Consider the following 27,729-nt stretch of genomic DNA (forward strand, 5'->3'; position numbering starts at 1 on the left):
GCTCCAGGGGTGCAGCCCTCCTCAGATGGGGAAATCAGCCACTGGATAGAGAGAAAACAGGTGGCGCACACACCTAGGGCATTATCCAAGGTTTATTGTAGGAGTGAAAGAATAATAAAAACATACTCACAGACGAAGCATGTATCTAAAAAGCATAGAAAAATGACAATGGCCACAACGGCAGGCAAGGTGTTCTCACTGTCAGTGCGGTCAAATGGCTGACGCGTTTCGGGGACGAATCCCTTTCCTCAGAGCTGATGACCAACCTCTGATGGCCATTTCCCCACAGGCATAAAGCACACTCCCACACCATCCCACTAAGGCATCAACAGCAAGGCTCTTACTCTCCATTCATCATACATCAGCATCAGAGGTTGGTCATCAGCTCTGAGGAAAGGGATTCGTCCTCGAAACGCATCAGCCATTTGACCGCACTGACAGTGAGAACACCTTGCCTGCCGTGCTTTTTAGATACATGCTTCGTCTGTGAGTATGTTTTTATTATTCTTTCACTCCTACAATAAACCTTGGATAATGCACTAGGTGTGTGCGCCACCTGTTTTCTCTCTATCCATTAGTGCTATGCATGTGGACAGGAAGTTTCTGCAGGAGATAAGCACCACCAACATGTACAAAACGATGAAGAAAAAAAAACAAAAAACTGAAAACAAGAATTTATTCCTCAAAATATATCAACTGTTTGTGATACACAGTTCTTTAGCAAACCAGCCAAACCAAGTTCTGATCAACCCCCTTCAGCAATGGTCATGTAGTCAAAGGCCTAGGCATTTGATCACCTGACCAGCTGCTGTGGTATGTTGTAGTGTCATGGGAAAGGCAAGTATTCCAGGGTGTCTGGGCTTTTATATCCATCATGAAGTAGGCATGATAACAGAGGGACAGTTCCTCTTAAATTCCCCATTGGAGATCCATAACCAATTTAGGTGTCTGTTTATAACACAGAGAATAACTGCGATTCAGAGGATCGCAGCTATTCTCTGGTCATTCACAGTTTATGACACTCAGGAGATCAGCAGAGAACATGTTCAGCCCTTCACTGGAGATCTGTGTTCTCCCTCCAGATTCTCCAGCCCAGAGCTGGAGAATTGGAGGAACCGGAAACTAAGCAGAGATAATTCACCTCTGCTTAGTAAACTGATCTTTTACTGTAATCTCGTGAGATTATAGTAAAATTAGCCGTTTTCCAGCATTTGTAGACCGTTCTCCTTTCGTTCGGAGAACTGATCTACACCGCTTCATAAAAGGCATTCACAGGAGAACTGTGTTCTCCGAGAATGCCAGATCATTTACCGCTGGTTCATAAACGGACACCTTTATACTTCTAGAACTATAAAACCTTGAATATCTTAGGCAAGCCAAAGATGATAGGATTTTATTCTCTGCAACCTCAAAATCACTCAGCTAAGTTGATGGGGGATACCCCACAGTGCTATTGTATTCTGACAGTGGGGAGCTGGCAGAGCAATCATTCAACTTAGTCAGTGTTGATGGGGGAATCCCTCCCACAGCGCTATTGTGTTCTGCTGTCAGGGTGCCTTCCCTGCCGGCAGAACACAATAATTACTGCTGGCAGCTATAGCCTTCCGCAGTGATTGCATGCAAAAAATCTAGTTGTAATGAAGTCGACCAATGGATCAACTTCAGTACAACCAACCTGCCCAAAGATGGATCTGATCTCGGCCGGTCCTTGCTGAACTGGCAGACATTCGATGCATTTATGGCTGGCTTTAGGCAGAAAGAAAAAAAAAACCGCAACACTCATATTAAGGACAACAATGTAACACTCTCAGGTTTATTCAGTCATTTCATGGACATTGTGCTCCAAACACTGGCCTTATTTTTTTAATACCAAAATAAAGGCCTTTATATATATAACTCTTCTAAACATAACTTGGATAACCAAATAGGGTAGATTTACTAAAAAACTGTAGCACTCAGAATCCGATGCAGCTCTGCATTTCAACCAATCAGTTTCTAACCTCAGCTTGTTCAATTAAGCTTTGGTAATAAAACCTGGAAGCTGATTGGTTTCTATGCAGAAGTGAGTCTGATTTTGCACTCTCCAGTTTTGGTAAATAAACCCCACCATGTCCACCATTTTCTCGTTCACTGCACAATTAATTATTAAAAACAAAAAGTTTACAATTAAAAAAGAAAAAAAGGCACTTGATGGCTATACAAGTGCTTTTGGCTGAACTAGATTTGCAGCAGGAAATTAAGGAAGAACTGTAGTCTCACCCTATTCAATTGCAAGCGAAGAACTGCCCATGCATACCTGCAAAACCATGTTTCCCAAGACTATGCAGGGATAGCAGTAGGACCTAGGACCCACAGTCACATGGCTCAGTGCTCATAAGTGTCCAGTAGTAATCCCTGGTAGTATGTCATTATGATCCTAAATCTGCACGGGACATTGTTGCTCGGCTAGAAAATGAGAAGGGAAAATGTTCTATACATCAAGATGCGTTGTCCCTTCTGCAGGTAGGAGCTGTACCTCTGTTGAAGAGACCGAGTCACCAGACCAATAATGTCAACAAAAACTTTCCTAAAAGATTATATGTGCATTTCATTTATTTTATGCGTGTTTATGACCTTTAAAAGCCTCCTTTCGAAGACTGCTGTTTGCTACTGCCATCATGGATGTGATGTGAGCATCCCCAGCAGATGCAGAGCTGTCACTCAAGTGATATACTATGCATGAACAATTTTTCCCTTGCAGCTTTCTTGTATTTACATTAAAAGGTGGAGCTCTCCTTTAAACAAAAGAAATCGATGCGGGGCACACTGGTGTAGGCCATCGGTGAGCAGGTAACAGCTACTGTATGCCCCCATGAGGTCATTCATTACAAGAAATTGAAAAAGAATGGCTCCTGGGATGACTGGAAAACAAATCCTCCTTGGTTAGGAGCTGCATGTGCAGGCGAGTCTTGGGAGTCAGTGGGAAGGTCCTGCCCAGTTTCTCTGCTGGACTGGTGTGCGCTCTTCCGGAAAACTTTGCTGCTCTTCCGTCTTGAGGATTCTGACACCTCAGTTACCCGTGCAGATTTAGCAGCTGTAAAGACAAGAAGAGGAACTAAAACTCCAAGTAGATGTAAAAGATCTTTAAGGTCAGTCTAGTATCTATTTACATGGATGGAGGAGTCTCCAGCACTGGCCATTGTATTCAGCAGCCACAGCTACCTGAATACCCAAACAGTGACTGCATCTGATTGGATGTAGTCACTGTTCGGTCGAGAATTTTCTACCAGGCTCAGAAGTTTTTTTTAACTGATTATGGCTAACCCAGGTGGTGCTGACAGGGCCACTCATGGCCCAAACTGTTGCTGATTCATTAGGAATCAGGTGAAATTTCAGATGTGCATGGGAAGCTTTAGTCTAGTACAGTGCTTCTCAATTGTTTTTTCAGCCTGGGTCCCCTTTGAAACTATGCAAAATCACAAAGCACCCCAAAATGGGGTCCCCTGTAAAATCAAATCTCTTTTTCATTCCAGAATTCCTAGTCCCCCTGACCGCCCTCCCCCCCTCCTTTTCACATCAAGTCTTCAGTCCCCCTACCTTTACATCAAGACCTCAGCTTCACTCCTCCACATCAGAGTCCCTAGTCACCCTCACTGTCCCCCATCTTTTCTGATCAGAGTCCTCAGTTTTATCCCCATCCTTTGTACTTCAGAGTGCACAGTACTCCCCCCCCCCCATCCTGTCCCTTGCATATCAGAATCCCCAGTACCCCCTTTCCAGAGCTTCCAGAGACGTCCCTAGGGTTGGTGTCACCCGGTGCGATGACACCCTCTTCGACGGCCCCCACAGAATGGATCGGATCTGCGGATTGAGCATAATGGATCGGACTCTGATCCATTATGCTCAATCCGCAGATCCAATCTATCGTGCGGGGATCGTCGGCTTTCTTTACAACTTAGCTTTTGTTAGAGTGGGTCCAATGTCACCCCGTATAGTTTGCATGCCGAAGATCCCTGCAGAATCGTCGGCATGCAACCTATACGGGGTGACACCGGACCTGCTCCAAGAAAAGGTAAGTTGTAAAGAAAACCGATGGATCCATCCTGCAGGGATCATCGGCTTGCTGCTTTACAACTTACTTTTTTGTGGAGCGGGTTCGGTGTCACCCCGTGCGGTCGGTATCACCCCGTGCGGACCGCACCCCCCGCACCTGCCTCGAGACGCCACTGCCCCCTTCCCTCCAGCTTTTCACAAGAGAATCCTATTTTCTCCACAGCACACTGTAGCAACATGGCAGTGGGTGGGAGGTGGAACAGGCCTACATGGAAGTGGACTCCTCCTCTGAATGCTGCCCTAAATCCCACCCACCCTGAATTAGTGTCATGCATAGTCATGGTGCTGATGAACAGGCTGCCTCTAAGTGAAAGTGATGCAGGTGGTTCTACAGCCACCCAATTGCTTTTACAGTGGTGAGATAAGTGGCCTCCCCCCATATTGTTTGGGGGTTCTAAGTATTTTCCTAGTCAAAAATGCTGATTTTAAATGTGTGTGAAAAAATTTAAAAATTGTCCCAGATGCAAAGTAGTTACATCTAAGAATTGTCATTTAAAATACATTTTACTGTCAAGGCAAAAGACAGATTTAAATGTGTTCTGTTATCATAGGAGCTTAAAGGAGAAGTAGGGCCAAAGCTTTTTTGGCCCTGCTACTCTTGGGAATCGTAGCAGTGCACTTCATTCTGTGGCTAAAGCCTACTGTCAGCTGATGTCACAGAGCCAATGTAGACTCTGGAGAGATCCTGACTTTAATGTCGGGATCCACCCAAATGCCTGGACTGGCAACTGACAGCCTGTCAGCAAGCTGGTGAGATCCTGAGCCAGCTGCACCCATCCTCTCCAAAGCCTGGTGCTCCAGTGAGCATTGGAGAGGCAGAGCAGAGAGCTGGTGACTGATTGTCACTGCTCTCAGCTCAGAGCAGACCCAGGAAATGAGCAATCAGTGGTCTTTGACCGCTCAGTTCTTGATGTAAAAGCGATGGGGGACAGATGCAGCACTAGATGGATACTGCATTCACCTAGGTGAGTATGTTTTTTTTTTTTGTTTTTTATTTTTATATCCCGCATTTCTCTTTTAAGCTGCTCAAACGCAAAGTAAATTTTGGCTGGTTCCTAACGAACTGCCTGAAATTCAAATGGGTTGGCCCTGTTGGATTTCTCTTTTCCAATATCCTTAGATCTAAAAATCAAAGAAGCAGATGAAAATTAGTCAGCTGAACAGTGGCTGCATCTAATCAGTTGCAGTCACTGTCCAGGTATTCTGACAGCCGCGGGTGCCAGCCGTCAAGGAAGATTCTTCCATCCATGGTGAATGGCTAGCCTTACATGTCAATCCGTAGTTTGAATCTCCAGGTTATTTATCAGTGACACATTGATTTATTTTTTTCACCTCTAAAGAGAGACTTATGTAGGCTGCCAATGCTGACTTTATGAAAATACTTCCTGCCTGGCTTCAATACATCCTTAGTCACTGACCTGGAACATGTACTGTATGTACAACAGGGAAGCCAGAACTTCTATTCTGCCTACTTGTTTCAGGTCAGTAATCAAAAATGATTATCAATATCATGGGCAAGCATTTTCACAAAGTTATCATTGTGGAACAATTTAAAAAATGTTTTACCTATCTGTCGTACATTAAACGTGGTACATAACAACAGTGCAGATTTTTTTCAAAAGTCAGAAGATTAAAAGAAAAAAAAAAAATAGACCAATCAGAATTGTTCACAACTTTTGCTGGTGCAGGCAATTGCAGGGAATGTAATTTAAATTTGCTATTGGTTGTAACGGACTACTGCTCCATACACCCTCTCCGGTTTTCCAACTCATCTCAGTGGGTTACCCACCTGCTTGCATTAACTTTAGCTGTTTCTGTCTCTCTTCCTCCATCTTGCGTCGGTAATCACCAAACATCATACGCATCACTTGCCGTTTCTTGACCAATGCCACTTTCTCGCTACGCAGCGTCTTGATAGCACGCTTTGCTTCTTCCACTATGCAAGAAAAACTCAGGATCAAAAATTATTCTTCATAACAAAAAAAACAAGGAAAAGGTAATTTTTGGGGTACAGGAAAATCATGGCAAGTTAGTGGCACTTAAATGAAACTATTAGAAATTAGTGGAGAAATTTAATCACAATTGATTTTGCGGTTTGCAAAATTTTGCCAAAGCAGAAACTCTCAATTTCACTCATTGAGCTGGTTAGGTAAAATTTGCGGGAAAAAAATTACTATTTTCTTCTCTATTTAGAGGTGTGGTTTTTTTGGAGTATATTTAACCAATTCAATACCGGGCAATTTTACACCTTCCTGCCCAGGCCAGTTTTCAGGTTTCAGCACTCTCACACTTTGAATGACAATTGCGCGGTCATACAACATTGTACCCAAACTAAAATTTTATCATTTTCTTCACACAACTAGAGATTTCTTTTGGTGGTATTTAATCACCGCTGGGGTTTTTATTTTTTGCTAAATTAACAAAAAAAGACCAAATATTTGGAAAAAAAAAAAGTTTTTCTTTGTTTCTGTTATAAAAGTTTGCAAATAAATAATTGTTCCTCATAAATTTAGGCCGAGATGTATTCTGCTACATGTCTGGTGAAAATAACCCAAATTAGGATGTATTTTTTAGTTTGTAGGAAAGTTATAGAGTTCACAAACTATGGGATATATCTGAATATTGATCAATCCTGAAGTACTGACAGCCAATCTAATTTCTTGAGGTCCAAGAATGTCAGAATAGTACAGATATCCCCCAAATGACCCCTTTTTGCAAAGTAGACAGTCCAACATACTTCATAAGAGGCATGGCGAGTTTTATGAAGTTGTATTTTTTTTGTCATAATTTTTCTGAATATTAAAAAAATTAGTTTTACTATTTTTTTTTTACATATTGTCACCAGTGCAGTACAGCGTCATCATATAGCTGGCATGGCGGTGATCAGGGACACTGACTGGTGACAGTATGAAAAAAAATTTTTTTTTTCTATTTTTTATTCTTTATTAAATTTTTTTTCTTTTTTTAAATTTTTTTTTCTATATTTCACTATGACCAAAGTAGTACAATGTTACCATAGTAACATTGTACTACTTTGGGGAAGTGATCAGTATTTTTTTTTTTCTTTTTTTTACACAATTTGCTTATAGCAAAGAATTACTTTGCTATAAGCAAGCATTTACCTGAATGAAATAGATTCATTCAGGGTTTTTTTTTTGGTTTTTTTTGTGCTTAGCTGTGATTTGGCCACAGCCAATCACATGACATGTGCATGTGATCTGCTGTGACCATTCACAGCTAGGCAGTAGTATACAATGGATGGCATGAATGAAGCCATCCATTGTATACAACTGTCATGTGACCTGCTGTGATTGGTCCCAGCAGGTCACATGGTACCGGCAACGGGGCCGATACTCAGATCTGTGATCGGCCGTGTCCGAGGTACACGGCCGGTGACAGATTGCGCCGCTCTGCAGGAGCGCAATCTGCGCATGTGCGGAAGGACGCCATATGGCGTCCACCCAGAACGCTGATGACATTCACCGCCCGCCATTCGGCCATAGGGCGGGCGGCAAATGGTTAAAGTAGTTTACTTAATTTAGTGTTCTTTTTTATAATGGAGACTAAAGCCCAGTCTTTAGCTGTACCGGCTTAATCATTCATGTTTGTCCTTTTGATTATGTTTTGAGACCATATTGTCAGCGTTTCCTGTGTCAGGCGTTGCTACTTGCAACCTTTATGCTGCTTTGTAATGTAGGTCTTCAAACCATTCTGTATCATCTTTTCTAACTGTAAACTTAATAAAAACGATTGAAACAGTAAAAACTACAGTTAGGTTTCAAAGTATATCCTCCATCAGCTAATGTTATTACCTTGTTTGGATGTGGACTTCTGTCGCTGTAGTCCTATTTCCAGCTGTTCCACACACCAGTCCATCTCCCTCTGCAAGTCAATGGCTCCCAACTGTGACATCAAAAAGGTAAAAACGTTACTTAAAAATAATAATGAACAAATTTGCATGTACTCTGGTTGTAGTTTTTTACATCATGAATCTCCAAGTATTATTATTATAGCATTTATGAATGACTGGCTAAAGTTGAAGTGATGTTGTTGCTCATAGCAACCAACCACAATTCAGGTTTTACTCACTGAGAAAGATAGGAGTTCTGGCTGGCACTGTTTGCACTTTTTCTTTATAAATCTGTGCCCTGTCAGAGTTAAAGCAGACCTTCACTCAAAAGTGCTTATTCAGCTCCCCACTCCATTCTAGAACACTTTTGACATTTTTGCTTTATTTTCTTTACAGACCTGCGTGTGTGTGGAGGGGTTATGCAGATTCGGCACTCACCTGGAGTGGATCTTTTGCTCTTTCAGTGAGACATATATAAAACCCCTCTGTTCACCCACAGCTTGCAATGTTTTTTATTATATAATATACTCTGCACTGAAATTTGAAGACTGGAGGTTTCTAAAAAAAACTCTTAATTTATTCTTTCTCCACCAAGAATCCAGCACATAAAAGTGAACCTATGAAAAAAGCCTCCTGCGCTGGGGATGGATAGCCTAATAATAAGCTGCTCACACTCACCTTCACCACAAGGTAAATTCAATGGAACCAGAGTAATACATATAAATAGTGGAGCGCTGATATTAACTGCTAGTTAAGGACAGGTTAACATATTGCAATATATAAATGGTGCAAAGGGGACTAATGGTGTCATAAATACACACACATAAATACTTATAGCAGTGATACAGTGTATGTGTACATAAATCAAACCATAATTAATATTATATGAAAGTCCATGGCGAAGAACTTCTACATAAGGTGACCAAAAAACACAGCAAGCTATGTAGGGTGATCACAGTGCCACACGTTGTATAGACAAATCCACAAGTGACCCAAGATGGCTCCTCACCTCCCAGTTAAGACCCACTGGGTCAACTCACTGTGTGGATGACCCACAGACACCAAGAGGGAACAAGAGAAAGAACAATACAAGCATTTTTCCCATATCATGGGAGTATACTCATGGTTTCTGATGCTCTGATCATGTAATTCCACGATGCCTCCAAGAAAATGGCGCCGACGTCGGAAATGACGTCACTACGTTACCGGAAATGCTGTCAATACGAACGGATGCGTTGCGTCGTCACGATCCACGTGACTTCATCAGGGTCAACCCTGATGAAGTCACGTGGATCGTGACGCAACGCGTCGGTTCCGACGTCGGCGCCATTTTCTTGGAGGCATTGTGGAATTACATGATCAGAGCATCAGAAACCATGAGTATACTCCCATGATATGGGAAAAATGCTTGTATTGTTCTTTTATATGTGAGTGGGCATTTGGCTTCTTTCTGTTTGTCTATATGTCAAATAAAAGCAGGATTACGCTATGGAGGATCTGTTTTGTTTTTAATATCTCTTTTCTATGGTCATATGGATCTGAGTATCCCCGAGATAGGACAAGAGTGTGAAGCAAATTTATCGCTGTTGCCTGTGTTTCATCCCTGGAGATATCCCTCTTGGTGTCTGTGGGTCATCCACACAGTGAGTTGACCCAGTGGGTCTTAACTGGGAGGTGAGGAGCCATCTTGGTCACTTGTGGATTTGTCTATACAACGTGTGGCACTGTGATCACCCCACATAGCTTGCTGTGTTTTTTGGTCACCTTATGCGGACGTTCTTCGCCATGGACTTTCATATAATATTAATTATGGTTTGATTTATGTACACATACACTGTATCACTGCTATAAGTATTTATGTGTGTGTATTTATGACACCATTAGTCACCTTTGCACCATTTATATATTGCAATACGTTAACCTGTCCTTAACTAGCATTTAATATCAGCGCTCCACTATTTAAAAGTGAACCTATGCTTTTCCCATGCAAGGAAATCAAGTTTTCTATCGTTCATCCGCACGTACCCACCTTCTTTACCCTATCCTGTTCAGCCATCAGGAGAAAAGAGAATTACCTAATACTTTTGTATACGTGGCGTATGTGACTCACGTCACTTTCTTCAATGTCATAGAGCTGGTGATTGGCCGCTCAGACACCCAGTGCTATCACACGAAGGTGGGGACATCCTCCTTAGCCCTATGTAAGCTCTAACTTGGGACTTGTACATTAAGTCAGATATTCTCTCCTCAGTCCTGCCTGCTCAACAGGGTGAAAGTAGAGCCAACGTTAGCTGAGCATGTGAAGTGCAGTTGGATGTGAATCTCAATTTTTGGATAACATGCATGGTTGTCTCATACAGCATGCTGCTGTGAAGTTGATCATTTCCAGTTTAGTAAAACACTGGCAAAGGAACGATTACTTTATTATTCTACTCTGCTTAAAGTGTTACTAAACCCACAACAGTAAAATCAGTCTGTATATGTAGTAAAGCATGCTTGTTATACTCACTGTGGAACCTAAGGGGTTAATCGTCTGCATTGTGTAAAAAGGCTTTTTGATCCTGTCTTCTCTGCCCCTCCTCTTGTTCAAATGTCCACGCTGATAAGACAGACTGAACCTGTAGCCCTTCTGCACATGCTCAGCTTAGTGTGTATTGCTAGAGAGGTATTTTTTTTTTTTGTTCTTGTGAGAATGCATGTGATCAACACAGGGTCAATCAGCACTGTCCAGATAGAGGTCAGGGGTTCTGCATCCTCCTAGAGCAGAAAGAAAACTCCTCCTACAAGCTTTAACCAGTGCTCTGCTGAAGTCACAAGACTGCTCTAACTGCTGATGAGTAAAGGTATTTAGCAGTTTATATTTACTAAAATAATTGCATTTCCATGTTGTGTGTACTGTGGGAGACCAGATATAGTGAATGCAGGGTCCGGGGAGAGCGGATATAGTGAATGCGGGGTCTGGGGAGACCAGATATAGTGAATGCAGGGTCCGGGGAGAGTGGATATAGTGAATGCGGGGTCTGGGGAGAGCGGATATAGTGAATGCAGGGTCCGGGGAGAGTGGATATAGTGAATGCGGGGTCTGGGGAGACCAGATATAGTGAATGCAGGGTCCGGGGAGAGCGGATATAGTGAATGCAGGGTCCGGGGAGAGCGGATATAGTGAATGCAGGGTCCAGGGAGACCAGATATAGTGAATGCAGGGTCCGGGGAGAGCGGATATAGTGAATGCGGGGTCTGGTGAGACCAGATATAGTGAATGCAGGGTCCGGGGAGAGCGGATATAGTGAATGCGGGGTCTGGGGAGAGCGGATATAGTGAATGCAGGGTCCGGGGTTTAGTAACACTTTAAAGAATATGCATACCTGGCTGGCTAGTACCCATATGTGGTCTATTTAATCATACTGGATTTCCAACAGAGAACATATTCTAGGCTTGTCATAAATAACTAAAGAAAGCTTCCTCACTGGCTTTGTTACCCTTTATGCTTGTTCAAGTTTATGAAGCTGAGGCACACACCCATCAGTAGGAGGGAAGGTCTTGACATCACATAACTAGCATATCAGGGACTCTCTTAGCACCAGGAGGTCTTATCAGTTCGGCATTTTCAATGCCACAAGAATGAATGGGTGGCCAAGGCTGCTTTACATCAATACATAACTTGTGTAATTTAAAAAAAAAATACATTTAAATTCCTTATTGAGTATTCAAGGCCCATTTTTAAATACCTACATCTGTCAACCATCTTATCTGACCATCTTCTTTAGCTGGAGATGATTTATCTGTATCTGCTTTGTGTTCCTCAACTTTCTTCTCTACCTGGGCAGAATTATTCTTTTTCTGAGCCTTTTTCTTCTTTTTTGTCTTTGAAGAGTCAGTTAGACTTTGCACAGCAGCTTCCAGCATTAAGTTCTGATTGGCCGATAACCCAGAAGCATCTTCCACAATAGACACACTCTGTGATGATGCTTCCTGTGGCTCTGCTACATTTCTGACTGTCGATAATGAATGATTAGTGTTGGACTGGTCACCTGACATGTCCACAGGAGACACGTGACCTTCACAGTTCTGAGGTGAAGATGCTGTATCCTCGGGGATCTGGAAATTAAAGGTGAAGCCGGACCCTTCCTCAGTGAACAACATGATACTTTTGCTGTTGACTTCGATCTGCCTACACTTGGCTTGACTGTCCTCTGTATTTCCTGGCCCAATTCCATCAAGGTCATCAGTTTGTTCTGAGCAGAATTTGAAGCCAAAACTGTTGTCAGACGGTGTGAACCAATGTGTACTGGTGCTCTGGCCATCCCTGGGGCACTTCCTGTAGGCCACACTGCGAGAATCTGGATGGGCCACTTCTTGGATCTGAACTGGAGGAGATGTTTTGGCTTAAAGGAAACATAAAACAACAGTCGAAGACTAATGGTAGAATCCACAAGGTTAAAAAACAAAAACACAGTACCGAGTGCTGAGATATATGTTCCCCCTGTGACCTATCAACACGCGCTTGTGCACTGATAGTTCTGACATGTCATTGACAGGAAACCTTGTCTGAGAGAAATATGGAGGCTTCTATTGTTGAATATAATTCTGCAATTACTTATTACTTGGCTGTCATGCCGGGTCTCTTCTTTCATACTCAAGTCACTAACCCAAAACAAATAGGCAGAAAAAAGACTAAGGCCCCTTTCACAAGGGAAGGATTTGATTCCGAATAGCAGGGGATCAGTGAGCTAATCCTGTGCTGATCAGAGAAGACCGGGCAGATGACACACCGTTTCTGCAGAGCGGACATTGACAGAGCCCACTCTACTCTTTGGGAGACTGGGAGTAAACGGACTCCACTGTCTGTATCACCCGACTACCCTTTGAGTGCCTAAATGGAAGAGCACTGATCCCCCTCCGTTTCTTTTCAGTGTGCGATTTTTAACCCAATGTGTAATAATTGTTTTTATTGTTCCTGTGGGGACTGCCCCTATTTCTTAGTGTAGAAAAACCTGTATTTTACCCTTCACTATACTAACTGCGATACCTACAGTTCAATACCCCCCCCGGTTAAGGAAACAAATATATCAGAAATACTTCACTCAACTGAATTGCTATGCTCATCATCACATACCTCTAACCTCGTCCTGACCTGTAGCTGCCTTCTATATACCGACCAAGGTATAAACTTGTCTACAATGTATTCTTTCCATGAATATTATTTTTGCTCTTTCTGCTAGGGAGTGCGTCCCCACCATATACAAACACCCTCATGGCATTTTTTGAATGGTTACTATTAATATGGTTATCTCCTGTTGAGATTCTATACTTGCATCTCTAGATCTGTAATCGCCAATTCAGTTATGCTACCTTCAATAAAATATTTGAACAACAAAAACCTGTATTTCTGTTCAATAAAGGCGTTCCAGTTGTTGCACCTAAGCTAGTAACACCTAGTCTCGGGTGCGATGCCCAGCTATAATACTTTGGTCCTGTGTCCCAGTGGAGAGGAAGCAGTTCTCTGCCGGAATCACCCAATTGGGGTGACAGGCGGTCCATCACAGTAAAGATCAATGGATCAATAAGCCATGGGCTGGATCAATCCTCAAGTACAGTGGTTCTCAACATGTGGGTCGCGACCCATTTGGGGGTCGAAACAACCCTTTCACAGGGGTCGCCTAAGACCATCGGAAAACACATATTTCCGATGTGTAAAGAGCAGCTACTGTGTAGAAAGCAGCTGCTGTGTTGAAAGCAGCTACTCTGTTAAAAGCAGCTACTGTGTTGAAAGCAGCAGTATTGGAGGTAAAACGACACTCATGAATTATAATTACTGGGTAAATAATTTTATGGTTGGGGGTCACCACAACATGAGGAACTGTATTAAAGGGTCGTGGCATTAGGAAGGTTGAGTACCACTGCTCAAGTAAGTTGCGGGATAGAGAATGATCCAGTCTGCAGCTCAATGGAGTACCAAAAGGCAAGAGTTCTGAGTTCAGGTTAGAGAGGAGTTCAAAGGGCACCGAAACTCATCTGCAATTTCTGTGTGGGAGGAATGATTCTCTATTCTCAGCTATTCCAAAACGGCATACCTGCTTTTTCTTTTTGTTTTCTCTCCTCTTCTATTTTAAGATGGTAGTTTCCAAAGACCCGATTCATGACCTGCCTCTTCTTCACAAAGGGGGCATTTCGAGAACGCAGGACCCGCAGTATCCTCTGAGTATCTTGTGCTATTAAAAATAAATTACACACCATTTTAAGCAGGAAAAAGCATATGTCAGCCTATCTACAACATTTTCCACCAGTAACATATTTGTTGTGTAGTCTTCATTTTATCCGTCATATTTACTTTTCTCTCGACTTCTCATGATATTGCTGTGTTTTAGACCCGCACATTATTTAAAATTTTGGCTGCCACAAAAACCAGTACACACTGGTTTTCATGAACAGAACAATATGGTTACTTATCAGGCATGCACAATGCAGCTGTCATCAACCTCCTCCGCTTCCGGTGGTTTACTTTTTATTTATTAAAGATGGTTTTAAATCAATTTTGTATATTTGTGCATCTACATTGGGAAGGCACGTGACAGGGTGACAACCCAGGATCACAAATGGAAGACAGAGCATTGTCAACCCATACCAGCAAGTGCCTGAACAAGAACTGTCATGGCAGGATCACCAGTTAATTTTAATGAATGCTGAAGATTTATTTATTTCAGGTACTTCTATAGCGCCGTCAATTTATGCAGTGCTTTACATATATATTATACATTCACATCAGTCCCTAACCCTCAAGGGGCGTACAATCTAAGGTCCCTAACTCACATTCATACATATACTAGGGCCAATTGAGACAGGAGCCAATTAACCTGCCAGCATGTCTTTGGAGCGTGGAAGGAAACCGGAATACCCGGAGGAAACCCACACAGTCACAGAGAGAACATGCAAACTCCAGGCAGGTGGTGCCGTGGTTGGGATTCGAACCAGCGACCCTAGTACTGCCAGGCAGAAGGGCTAACCATTTAGCCTCTGTGCTGCCCAGATCAAAAATATAGAAAATTAAATTGACAGGCTAAAATTTTAGTGATTTGGTTTACGTATAAATTTAGCAGAACTAAATCCTCCTATTAAAATAAACATAATATTCTTGCATAGCATGCCCCCAACAGCTAAATTGGTTGGTAAAAAAAAAAAATTTATATATATATATATATATATATATATATCTCAGTTCTCTTGCTACTTCAGTTACTTATTGTCATGTGACAGTGGCGAAAGGACTACAGTTCCCAGAATGCAAAGCACATTGTCTGAAGTGCATATGCATGACATGAAGGCACCTGGGAGTGGAGGCTGTGCTCTAATTCATCCCACTATGCACTTCAAGGTAGCATGTGCCAGCTATGTGTACAATTATGTACAATCACCAACAATTGACACCACAGCTCCTGTTAATGATCTGGTGTCACCCAGCAACAGTAAGAAGGGATAGGCTGTCTGTTCTGAGAAAAGAGGTGGTATAGCTGCGAAGAACAACACAATTTGCAGAAGTGCAAAGAGTCTGAAGACAGGTTACCAACAATTTTTTTGAATTATAAAAATAAAGTTTACATACGCTAAGGACAGAGAAAAATATAAACTTTGGGTAGACTGACCTCTTAAACCAGGGGTGTCCAAACTTTTTTCAAAGAGGGCCAGATTGGATGAAGTGAACATGGTGGAGGGCCGAACATTTTTCCGAACATTCTTTGAACCATTACAATTAAATGCAAATAAATTATTTTATGCCAAGTTAATGGCAAACGACATACTTTTCATTTCATAACATTAAGATCAACTGACAGCTGAGTTTTCACAATGTATTGAAAATAAATTTAAAAAAAAACTTACCTGCACTGATGTGAAGGGTGAAAAAGGTAGCTGGAGCTCAAGTCTCTGCTCGGCAGCCGGGAGGGGAAGAGAAACACACTTCACGCTGGAAGCCCGGCCCTGACGTCACCGCCCTCTGTCGCTCCCAGCGCGGTGCAGTCACGCATGCGCACTGCTCTCAAGCAGAAGACTGTCTGCCACAGAAGGGAGGGCCGTGCGACAGCCGCATTTACACAGACCAGGGAGAACGCGCCGCAGTCAGGCATGCGCACTGCCCTCTGCTCTCAAGCAGAAGACTGTCTGCCATAGAAGGGAGGGCCGTGGGAAGGCCACATTACACAGAGCAGGGAGGGCTGTTGGAGGGCTGTATTAAACCGACCCCCGGGCCGTAAATGGCCCGCGGGCCAGACTTTGGACATGCCTGTCTTAAACATTTACTAAACCCAGGACCCTGCATTCACTATATCTGGTCTCCCACAGCACGCAGAACATAGAAATACAATTATTTTAGTAAATATAAACTGCTAAACACCTTTTCTCATCAGCAGTATATTGGAGTCTAGTGAATTCTATCAGTGTTCAGCAGAGAACTGGTTAAAGCTTGTAGGAGGAATTTTCATTCTCCCCTGATTGTCCTATGAGGCTACATAACCCGACTCTCTGTCTGTACAGTGCCAATTGGCCCTGTGTTGATCACATGCACTCTCCCAAGAAAAAAAAAAACAAAAAAAAACTCTAGCAATACACACCAAATTGTGCATGTGCAGCTTGTTCCCAAGGCTCTGTTCTATCAGCAAATGGATTAGGGACAGTGGAAGAAGGGGAGGATCAGAGAAGACAGGATCAAATAACCTTTTTAAACAATGCAGAGGATTAACCCCTTCAGTTCCAAAGTGAGTATAACAAGCATGCTTTACTGCATATACAGACTGATTTTACTGGGTTCAGTAACAACTAGAGAACAATAGGTTTCCTCTGAATTATCTCACATGCTCACCTTGCTGTGGGGTTGGATTGCGCCGCAGGAGGCCAGTTTCTAATTGTTGGATACACCAGTCCAGCTCATCTTGAAACGTTCCTTGCGGAGCCTAGAAAGAAATGGTTAATTCTGTTATATTAAAACTGCAACACCTCCGGTTCATTAATTAAAGTGGCTGTAAAGTCACATTTTTTTTTTACCTCTTTGCCTCCTCCCCCCTCCACTGCCAAACACTGCGGTGAAGTGAGCCGGATGTTTGGCCCCCTCCTTCCTTCCGCAGTCTCCAGGGAACTTTCACAGGTCCCAGGAGACTGCTGGACCAGTTAGGAGCTGCTGTGGACAAACTCCTGTGAGGAGGGAGCGGGGGGGGGGGGGGGGGGGGGAGCATAGCTTACCTGCGCTGTGTGCGTTCATAAATGTCTACAGATATACACAGCACAGCTTGGCAGCGAGTAGACATGGGTGCCTCCATAGCACCTAGCTTGCTGAGAAGGTCCCAAAGGAGGAAGGAGCAGACAGCACCAGACTGCCAAAGAGGAAGTAAGGGACCTTTCTCTACAATACTGCTGCAAAGAGCAGTTAAGTATAACCTCTTTAATATCACTTTAAAGGCAATGGAAAGAACAAGTGCTGTAGCCCACCTCATCCATTCAGATCTTGATCGATCAACTTTCTCAGCCAAGAAAAAATAAAACAATGACAGTTAAAGGGTTAGAGTAATTTTTTTTTATTGCAATTGGCAGCCTAAAAGAAGGAAAACTACAAATATAAACTAGACACTTTTCATAGCAGAACTCCCAGCTCCAAATATTAGATTCACCCCATCACCACAGGCTCACTTTTACAAAAACCCATCTGTAAGAGAAGCACTTATTACTACTACACAGGATTTATATAGTGCCAACAGGGCGGCACAGTGGCTTAGTGGTTAGCACGTCTGCCTTGCAGTAAATGGGTCATGGGTTTGATTCCCGACCATGCAAGGAGTTTGCATGTTCTCCCTGTGCTTGTGTGGGTTTCCTACAGGTGCTCCGGTTTCCTCCCACACTCCAAATGCTGGTAGATTAATTGGATCCTGTCTAAATTGGCCCTAGTATGTATATGTATGAATGTGAGTTAGGGACCTCAGATTGTACGCCCCTTCAGGGTTAGGGACTGATGTGAATGTACAATAGATATGTAAAGCGCTGCGTAAATTGACGGCGCTATATAAGTACCTGAAATAAATAATAAATAAATAACAGTCTGCACAGCACTTTACAGCATAAAAGGAATCCACTACAGTTACAATACAATTCAAGACAAAAGGGTAAGGAGGGCCCTGCTTGTGAAAGCTTACAATCTAAAAAGGAAGGGCAAGGGGGAAGGAGAAATCCTCCCTGCAGTGCAACTGTATTCTGACAGCAGGTATTACTCCGCTGTCACAACACAGTGATAAACGGTGCAGCCACTGATCGAATAAAAATTTTCCAACAGTCCCATTCCACAGAAGTCAATCATTAGATCGACTTCTGTCGGGTGGAAATGGTCACAGATTATTCTAAAGCCAAATCAACAGGGTTGCTGAACTGGCAAAATTTGGATCCATAAATGGTCAGCTTAAAGCTTCTCATGGATTAACAAAATTCCCCCATCCACAAAGGTGAGGTGGATGGAGGAATCCTCCCCGCTGTGCCATTGTATTCTGACAATGGGACCTCTACACCATCAGAATACATTAACTAGCAGCTGCTGTTGCTGATCAACAAAAGCTTTCCAACATTCCCATTCAACAAAAGTCGATTGTTAGTTCACCTACTGGTGGTTGAGCGGGAACGGCTATAGATGGATCAATTTCAGCTGATCCCTGCTGAACTTGCCGAATTTTAATGCAACTATGACCAGCTCAAGAGTTAATTTTTTAGATTGAGGAGAAATGGGTTTCCCCAAAGAGATGGTTTTTATAAAGCAGCCTGTGTAGGAAAAAGCCCCTGCACTTCTTTGCTACACAGAAGCTCCCATTGCCAGCCACTGTGGTTCCTCCTACCAGCTCGTGCATCACTACCATGTGTGTCAAAAAAAAGTGTTGGCAGTCGTTATTTCTATACTTGGCTATTGATCCAGGATGCATTGAAGCCCGCTCCTCAGCATGAAAGCCAGGCAACTAGTCAGCAATGGTAGTTTCCAGTATTATCTCACATCAGGTTTCCTTTAAAACTCCTAGCAAATTGTTTAAACAATCAGTCATTATTTCCAAAATGATCCATATTTAACATCCACCAATATGGAACTGAATATTGCTTGAAAGGTTTCAAAATAGCTGCTCAAAGCTTTGCAAATGCCTTAGGAAGGCCATAGATTATACTATATAAACTGATTGTACAATTGTTTTTAGATCTTCCACCAAGTATGTAGTGCAAGGGCATGCTGGATTGAATACAAATTGAATAGGATGTTTAGCTATGTCCTTATATTACATATGTTTTGGTATATCTAAAGATTGAACAAATTCTGATTGTACAGTGAATGGGCAGCTTTGTAAGTGCTTACAGTATACACTGATCTTCTGCAGACTGAAATCTGTGTGCACAAGGCCCAGGGGCGGACTGACCATTTGGAAACTCGGGCGCTGCCCGAGGGCCCGGGGTCAGTAGGGGGCCCCATGAGATGCCCCTGGTACTTTTTTCATAGGCTTTTTTGAGTTTGGGCAAGGACACAGGGGCCCCATGATCCCCTAATGCCCGGGGGCCCCATGAGTTGTCAGTCCGCCCCTGACAAGGCCTAAAAGTGGAAAAAGTGAATGTGTTTTTATACGCAGCCTAAGCAGATCTCATGCTGAGGTTGATCTGATTTGAGAGTGAAGCCTGTGTAACAAATATGCAGCACAGTGGCTAAATGGTTAGCATTTCCACCTAGCAGCACTAGGGTCATTGGTTCGAATCCCAACCATGGCACCACCTGCCTGGGGTTTGCATGTTCTCCCTGTGCCTGCGTGGGTTTACTCCCGCACTCCAAAGACATGCTGGTAGGTTAATTGGCTCCTGACTAAACTGGCCCTAGTATGTGGGGGTATGAATGTGTCAGGAACCTTAGATTGTACACTCCTTGAGGGTTAGGGACCAGGAGCGGACTGACAACTCATGGGGCCCCTGGGCAATAGGGGATCATGGGGCCCCTGTGTCCTCGCCCACACTTAAACCACATCCAAAAAAGCCTATGAAAGGTACCAGGGGCATCTCATGGGGCCCCCTATTGACCCCGGGCCCTCGGGCAGTGCCCGAGTTCCCAAATGGTCAGTCCGCCCCTGTTAGGGACTGATGTGAATATACAAGATATATGTGGAAAGCGCTGCATAAATTGACAGCGATATACAAGTACCTGTAATAAATAAATATGCATCCTGTGCAACCTTTAGCCCTCTAGTTGCTGTATAATTACCAGGCAGCTGCATTCTCATGGACTTGTAGTTCCCTGACAGCACTTCCTGCCCTATATTAGATAGCAATTTCAACCAGCTTCAGATCAAAGCCAACAATCAAATTGATCGATGCAACCTGCCACCGAAAATTCCCACTAAACTTGAGCCAAAACTTTATTTTGTATAGAGGAGGGAAGGTGAGAATTTTTGTAAGGTTTGTTTGTGTCCCAATTGGGAAGATTTCTCCTAACCTCCTCTTCTGGTGATATTGGTGTTACCAGAACAGGAAGTGATGGGGTTTCTTTTTGATGTAAAAGCAACAAAAGAACATTTGTTTATCACTGTGCAGAGGGGTTTGAACATCTGTCAGGTTTTTATTGCCCTTTCCAATTTCCTGTCACAGTGACACCTGCAAACTCTCATTTCCTATCCTAGTGTCACTAGTACAGAAAGCAACTAGAAAAGTCTCAGATGAGAACAGGAACAGCAATAAAAACATGACAGATGGTCTGATTCTTACCAACTCTACAGTAAAGAAGTTTCGGATGGAACCATTTTTACTGCTTCAAATTGTCGGACAATTGCCCTGTGTATAGCCAGCTTTACACTCACCTCCTCCATGTTTGTCCAACACTGCTTCTTGATGATCACCAGAGAGTTACTCAGGGCATTGCTGAATGAAGGCAAAAACTATTCAAAGAAAAAAAGGAAAAAACATGTGTCACTAAATTGCATTCATGATTAAACGTCAACCTGAGCAATGATATTTGTATATACAGTGAAGGAAATAAGTATTTGATCCCCTGCTGATTTTGAATGTTTGCCCACTCACAAAGAAATGATCAGTATACAAATCGAATGGTAGGTGTATTGTAACACTGAGAGACAGAATAGCAACAAAAAATTCAAAAGAAATGCATGTCTAACAAATGATGCACTGATTTGCATGTTCATGAGGGAAATAAGTATTTGATCCCCTATCAATCAGCAGGATTTCTGGCTACCAGGTGGCTTTCATACAGGCAACAAACTGAGATTAGAAGCAGTCTCTTAAATGGAGTGCTGCCAATCTAATTTTTTTTTTAACCTGTATAAAAGACACCTGTCAACAGGAGCAATCAAACAATCAGATTCCAAACTCTCCACCATGGCAAAGAGCTGTCCAAGGATGTCAGGGACAAGATTGTAGACCTACAAAAGGCTGGACTGGGCAACAAAACTACCACCAAGCAGCTTGGTGAGAAGGTGACAACAGTTGGTGCAATCATTCGCAAATGGAAGAAACACAAAACAACTGTCAGTCTTCCTAGGTCTGGTGCACCATGCAAGATCTCACCTCGTGGAGTGTCAATGATCATGAGAACAGTGAGGAATCATCCCAGAACTACATGTGAGGATCTTGTCAATGATCTCCAGGCAGCTGGGACCACAGTCACCAAGGAAACAATTGGTAACACACTAAGCCGACAAGGATTGAAATCCTGCAGTGCCTGCAAGGTCCCTCTGCTCAAGAAAGCACATTTCCAGGCCCGGCTGAAGTTTGCCACTGAACATCTGCATGATGCAGTGGAGGACTGGCTGAAAGTGTTGTGGTCAGATGAGACCAAAATCGAGCTCTTTGGCATCAACTCAACTCGCTGTGTTTGGAGGAGGAGGAATGCTGCCTATGACCCCAGGAACACCATCCCAACTGTCAAACATGGTGGTGGAAACATTCTGCTTTGGGGGTGTTTTTCTGCTAAGGGGTCAAGACAACTGCACCCCATCAAAGGGACGATGGACGGGGCAATGTGCCATCAAATCTTGGGCGAGAACCTTATTCCCTCAGCCAGGGCATTGAAAATGGGTTGTGGATGGGTGTTCCAGCTTGACAATGACCCAAAACACACGGCCAAGGCAACAAAGGAGTGGCTCAAGAAGAAGCACATTCAGGTCCTGGAGTGGCCTAGCCAGTCTCCAGACCTTCATCCGATTGAAAATCTGTGGAGGGAGCTGAAAGTTTGAGTTGCCAAACATCATCCACCAAACCTTAATGACTTGGAGAGGATCTGCCAAGAGGAGTGGGCCAAAATCCCTCCTGAGATGTGTGCAAACCTGGTGGCCAATTACAGGAAACATCTGACCTCTGTGATTGCCAACAAAGGATTTGCCACCAAGTACTAAGTCATGTTTTGTGAAGGGGATCAAATACTTATTTCCCTCATGAACATGCAAATCAGTGCATCATTTGTTAGACATGCATTTCTTTTGAATTTTGTGTTGCTTTTCTCTCTCTCGGTGTTACAATACACCTACCATTCGATTTGTATACTGATCATTTCTTTGTGAGTGGGCAAACATTCAAAATCAGCAGGGGATCAAATACTTATTTCCTTCACTGTAGCTCTGCAGCAAAGTGTGCCCCCACCTTTCCCAGATGAAATGGGAAGGACACTTCTTAGAAAAAGGAATATGGGAAGGGACACCACTGCCATGTTACTAGTTACAGACAAAGCAGAAAAATTTCACAGACAAAAAAAAAAAAGACTGGTTAAAGGAAACCAATTGTGTGGAAGCATGGAAGCCTTAGGCTGATGTTACACTGAGATTTTGTAATAGAGGTTAACTGCTGCTATATACAGCTAATGCTGGAGACTAAGAGCTTGCAATTTAAAGCTAGACTCCAGGAAAAAACAATTCTCCAGTCCTGCAGGATCCCTCTGTGCTGCTAGACTGGTGACCGTGGTCACTTCTCCTCCTCTGTGGTCCAGTAGTAACAGACAGGGCCGGGACAAGGGGTGGCTGCCCTGGGCACTGTGGTATCAGGTGAGATGGGGGGGCACCACAAGGAAATTGGGAGGAGGAGATTTGTGTTGAAAAGGGGAATTTGGAGGGGGGGGGGGGTATTGGGGTAAGAATTATTCTAGGAGGGGAAAATTTTCTTTTGGGGGGGATTTGTGTTGGGGGCATACAGCAAGAGAGAATTTGAGCTGGGGGGTAAAGATCCGTGCTGGAAGGGGAGAATTCAGCAGGGGGGCAGATTTGAACTGAAAGAAGAAAGAGGAATTTGCACTTAGGGGTAAGCATGCAGATTAGTGCTTGATTTTTTATTTTTTTTGTTGGGGGGCGGGATTTTTATTGACACATAATACTCAAACATATTTGAGGATGGGGGGGGGGGGCACAATTTGGCATGTTTTCCCTGGGCTCTCGGTGACCTTGTACTGGTCACAGGTCCTCTGACATCATCAAGCAGTGCCGGCCGGGACGAGGTCATCCAGTGTCGTGGACGAAGCTGCCACACTGCTCCCCCTGATGTGGGCACCCCTAATCGTCTTCTGCAGCTGGGATCTATGATACTAGCACTACAGCGCAGCCTCTGCCTGTCTGACAGTTGCAAAGTGCAAAACAAAAATGTTGGGTGGAGGGCACCCCCATAGTTCCGTAACCAGTGTGGACTGCACCCCCCTAGTAAGCCACTGGTGTAGACAATGGATCTCTCCTCCACAGACATCACTGCTCCTCTGCTCATGTAGGGCAGCCCCCAGGTAGCAGGGTGGGTCAGTAAAGGATGGAAGGGGTGAGGGCAGGCGCTCGGCTCAGTTGAATGTACTCTACAGGCTACTACCTCATGGTGCTCATCTCCTCTCAACACATACAGACACTGCACCCAGGACAGCTGCCTCTCCTGCCCCCTTCCCGGCCCTCAGGTACAATGCAGAGCCCATAGCCCTGCACAGAATAAAAGGATGCTGAGGACAGTCAACTGCCAGAGAACAGCGGAGCAGAGGAGAGAGACAACTGCTTTTCCTGGTACCCTAAACAAGCATTTAACCCTTCCAATGCAGCCCTACGGCAAAGGTGGGTTTGTATTTTTTTCCCCAGAGATGGGCTTCAAGCACTAGAGTCGCTGGTGATGGTGCTACAGCATTGGGTTGTGCTCTGCTAGAAATCACTTTCCTTCTGCGATTTGTAGCCAAGCCATAGAGATGAATGAAGAGTGATCGACAGGCAGTAAGGAGGCAATCGACAGGCAGTAAGGAGGCAATGTGACACCTATTTTACTAAAGGTTCACACCTAATGTGGCTTTGAAATTGTGCTACTTTACTCCAAGTAGCACGATCTCAAAGCCACTCATCAGTGCAATTTCATGTGCGGCTTACCCGACATCTGTGCAACTCCACAAATGTTTATGCAAGCCGCACATGAAACCGCCAAAAATAGTGCAGTAACCTTTTTACAAAATCGTTGCCCCACTGCAAAGCTGGAGCTGCACCGATTTGAACGGTTCTGTAGGCACAAATAGGGTGTGACTTGTTGCACCAATACAATGCGATACACGAGGGGTTCGAGGGCCCTGCTCCTTGGAGCTTACAATCTAGGAGGGAGGGGATAGTGGTACGGGAGGAAAAGCTGTGGGGGATGGAGTGGTAGGAAGAGTGGAGGAGGTCGGCAATTAGCAGGGGGCAGGGTAGGCTTCCCTGAAGAGATGGGTTTTCAGGGTGCACCTAAATGAGAGGAGAGTAGGTGATAGTCTTGTGGATTGGAGTAGGGATTTCCAGAGGATGGGTGATGCCCTGGAGAAGTCCTGGAGGTGGGCATGGGAGGAGGAGACCAGGGAACTGGAGAGAAGGAGGTCTTGTGAGGAGCAGAGAGTGCGTTTTGGGTGGTATTTGGATATTAGGTCAGTGATGTAGTTCGGGGCAGTATGGTGGACAGCTTTGTACGTCAGTGTTAGGATTTTGAATTTGATCCGTTGGGCAATCGGAAGCCAGTGGAGGGATTGGCAGAGGGGGGTGGCGGAAACGTAGCGGTTGGAAAGGTGAATGAGTCTGGCTGCCGTATTCAGGATCGACTGAAGTGGGGATAGCCTGTGGTGGGGCAGGCCAGTGAGGAGGGAGTTGCAGTAGTCGAGTCGTGATATGATGAGGGAGAGGATGAGCTGCTTAGTGGTTTCTGTGGTATCTAATGTATTTCTATGGCACCATCTTAAAGCGGTAGTAAACTCTTCTTTAATAATTGTACGCAGGGTGGATTTGATTTAAATAAAACTGATTTAAATCACTAGTCAGTAAGGCTTGATTTAAATCCTAGTTTTCTACATAGACTAATTCTTGCTGGTATAACTTTAATATGCAAGTAGATGAAGATTTTTAGAATAACAACTTTTCATATTAGTTTTTTTATCCCCAGTTTAATAGGTTAATCATTCATATTTGGACAACTTTTCTGTTGTACTTAGGAAGGAGAAAAATAATCATTCCCTTAATAATAACAATTTAAATAGATTTATTCAACTGAAACAATAACATTCCATCATATGTGATTTGCTTAAACATCCATGTTTGGTAACTAATTTGGCTAAACAAAATATATATATTTTAGGAAACTTAGACTGTCAGCCCCTTCCTCCTCACACTTAGTTTCACTTTCTTCTTGTGCAGATCTATTCCACTCCAAACAATCAGAAAAATATTGTTTCTATTCTATTCACTGAACTTCTTGAAACTTAGCAGTGAAGGGGTTGATTCTGTATTCATAGGTTTGTAGAAGTTAGGATGAAGGTCTTTTTCTTAACTCTGTTCATGTTAAAACATTTTTGCTGTGAAGAAGAGGCATGTGATCTCCGCTGAGTCAAATTCAGTTTTGAGAACTGCAAAAGTAAACCAACATCTGTGATAATATCTTGTAGGCAGAGAAACTGCCCAATAATCTTACAAAAACCTCTGGAAGAGCATGACATTGTGAATGTAGTAATGGAATTTATTTACCAAAAAAAATAAACATATACAGCCTTAATCTACATAATTAAAAAACTAATCTTTATTTCATGATGGAATAACCTTTGGATGGTAATATATTTTCCTCAAAAAGCATTTTATTTAAAAAAATCTGATTTAAATAAAAAAATTCCGATTTAAATCAAAAAAATCAGATTTTTTTAATTTTTTAAAAAAAAAATCATTGATTTTTATCCACCCTGATTGTACGTACAGGTAAGCTCATAATAAAGCTTACTTGTAGGTAAAAATATCTCCTAATTGTGCGCCGTTTAGGAGATATTAGCCCTTTTTGATAGCCGGAAAATGCACTCTGAAGGAATGGCATACCCGTGCAGTTCCAATGGAGCACTGTGCCATGGCCCGGGAATCCCATATACGGGAGTGACGTCATCGTGGTTCAGTCAGCCAGCCAGAGCTCACGAACCTGGAGGGAAGACTGGGTGAAGATGGAAGCGCTGGGGAGCCGTGACAGTGTGCCGCTGGAGGACTTTGTTTCAAGGCAAGTCCTTTATAATGTGCTAGTAGGCAATACATACCAACACATTATGCCTTTACCTTGCAGGGTTTTTTATTTTGGATGCAGTTTACTACCGCTTTACTAGGTGCAAGTTAAAACATTGTTCTTGCGCTACAATTTCACTTCAGTGCGATTTCATTCTCATAGACTATAAGGTAAATGGGACTGAAATCACACCCGTGTCGATATCAGCGCTACTTCGAAGCCGTGCGTTAATGGGACCAAGTCGCACCGGTTTGAAATTGCATTTGTTGTGAACCAGGGCTTAGCGCGGGAGGGTGCTAAAAACACAACTTAACTGCATATTTTTGAACCCCCCAAACCATACATCTAAATGTAGTCTTAGGATATGGATTCACTTAAAGGGGAAAAAAGGCTTTGTTCCCAAAAAGACGACCATTCCCTGCAAAACAGAGCCCACTGCCAGCTGTGTGTGTGTTTCTATTGTCCTTGTAGGACTACAAGTGTCAGCATGTACTAAGAGATGCTGGTAGGACTAGGAGTCCAAACAGGAGCTGTATGTCTATCCAACTCATGAATGGAGGAAGACACATGCAGGGTGCACAGGAGTCCATATTATCACTCTATATAGGGAGAGACACCAATAACTACAATATACAGGCAGGCAGCCCAGGAAATCAGAGCTGGAGGCAGCAGTCACAAATAAAGCTCACTCTCTGCAAAACACATACTACACCTGCGGCAGCTTCCACCTTGCTTCCAGCTGTGCGCTCCAAAATTCACTCCCCTGTTGGGTGCACCCACATTCTTCCCCCAGTAGAACCGAGAGCAGCGCTACATGGTTCCGCAACACCAAAGTTCCCACCCAGCAGGGAGTGCAATGATGTTCTTTATTCTATGGAATCTGCAGACTTTTCTGTTTGAAAGCTTCCAATGTCCTCATGCCCAGGGGCGGACTGACAACTCATGGGGCCCCCGGGCAATAGGGGATCATGGGGCCCCTGTGTCCTTGCCCAAACTCAAAAAAGCCTATGAAAAAGGTACCAGGGGCCTCTCATGGGGCCCCCTACTGACCCCGGGCCCTCGGGCAGTGCCCAAGTTTCCAAATGGTCAGTCCGCCCCTGCTCATGCCCCGCCTCTTCTCCCCTCCCGCGTGTGTTTTTGAGGCGTTTGATAGGCGTTTGCCAAGCATTAAAATCACATCACAAACGCCTATAATGAAGTTTAATGGTATTAACACTCCGCAAACGCCCCACAAATGCCAGCAAGGTATTTGAGGAGCATCACCATAGACTTGAATGGGAGGCTTCAACTCC

General features: G+C 43.6%; 1 protein-coding gene across 2 annotated transcripts; it reads right to left on the minus strand.

The window, feature by feature from the left end:
- Positions 1 to 662: 662 nt before the first annotated feature.
- CUNH8orf33 (chromosome unknown C8orf33 homolog) lies at positions 663 to 27,287 on the minus strand. Of its 2 annotated transcripts, none has more exons than XM_089682928.1 (8): positions 27,150 to 27,287; positions 20,785 to 20,862; positions 16,794 to 16,884; positions 14,017 to 14,154; positions 11,675 to 12,327; positions 7,905 to 7,995; positions 5,882 to 6,028; positions 663 to 3,073 (listed from the first exon to the last, which is right to left on the minus strand). In XM_089682928.1, the coding sequence occupies exons 2-8, from the start codon at positions 20,791 to 20,793 to the stop codon at positions 2,865 to 2,867; spliced, it is 1,338 nt and encodes a 445-aa protein (XP_089539054.1). In that variant the 5' UTR covers positions 20,794 to 20,862; positions 27,150 to 27,287; the 3' UTR covers positions 663 to 2,864. The 2 variants fall into 2 exon arrangements, with proteins under 2 accessions (XP_089539054.1, XP_089539063.1); XM_089682937.1 differs by having other exon boundaries at positions 27,145 to 27,175.
- Positions 27,288 to 27,729: the final 442 nt, after the last annotated feature.

Source organism: Staurois parvus, unplaced genomic scaffold (genome assembly GCF_062004578.1).
Source record: "Staurois parvus isolate SC_StPar_1 unplaced genomic scaffold, SC_StPar_1.0 ptg000018l, whole genome shotgun sequence".
Classification (NCBI taxonomy): domain Eukaryota; kingdom Metazoa; phylum Chordata; class Amphibia; order Anura; family Ranidae; genus Staurois; species Staurois parvus.

What these genes read in the sequence shown, in the direction of transcription:
- CUNH8orf33 (XM_089682928.1), bottom strand. An exon ending in CAATCCAACCCCACAGCAAG is followed by an intron (nt 14,155 to 16,793) that starts GTGAGCATGTGA and finishes TATTTTTAATAG; the next exon opens with CACAAGATACTCAGAGGATA. An exon ending in GAAGTCCACATCCAAACAAG is followed by an intron (nt 6,029 to 7,904) that starts GTAATAACATTA and finishes TTTCTTGCATAG; the next exon opens with TGGAAGAAGCAAAGCGTGCT.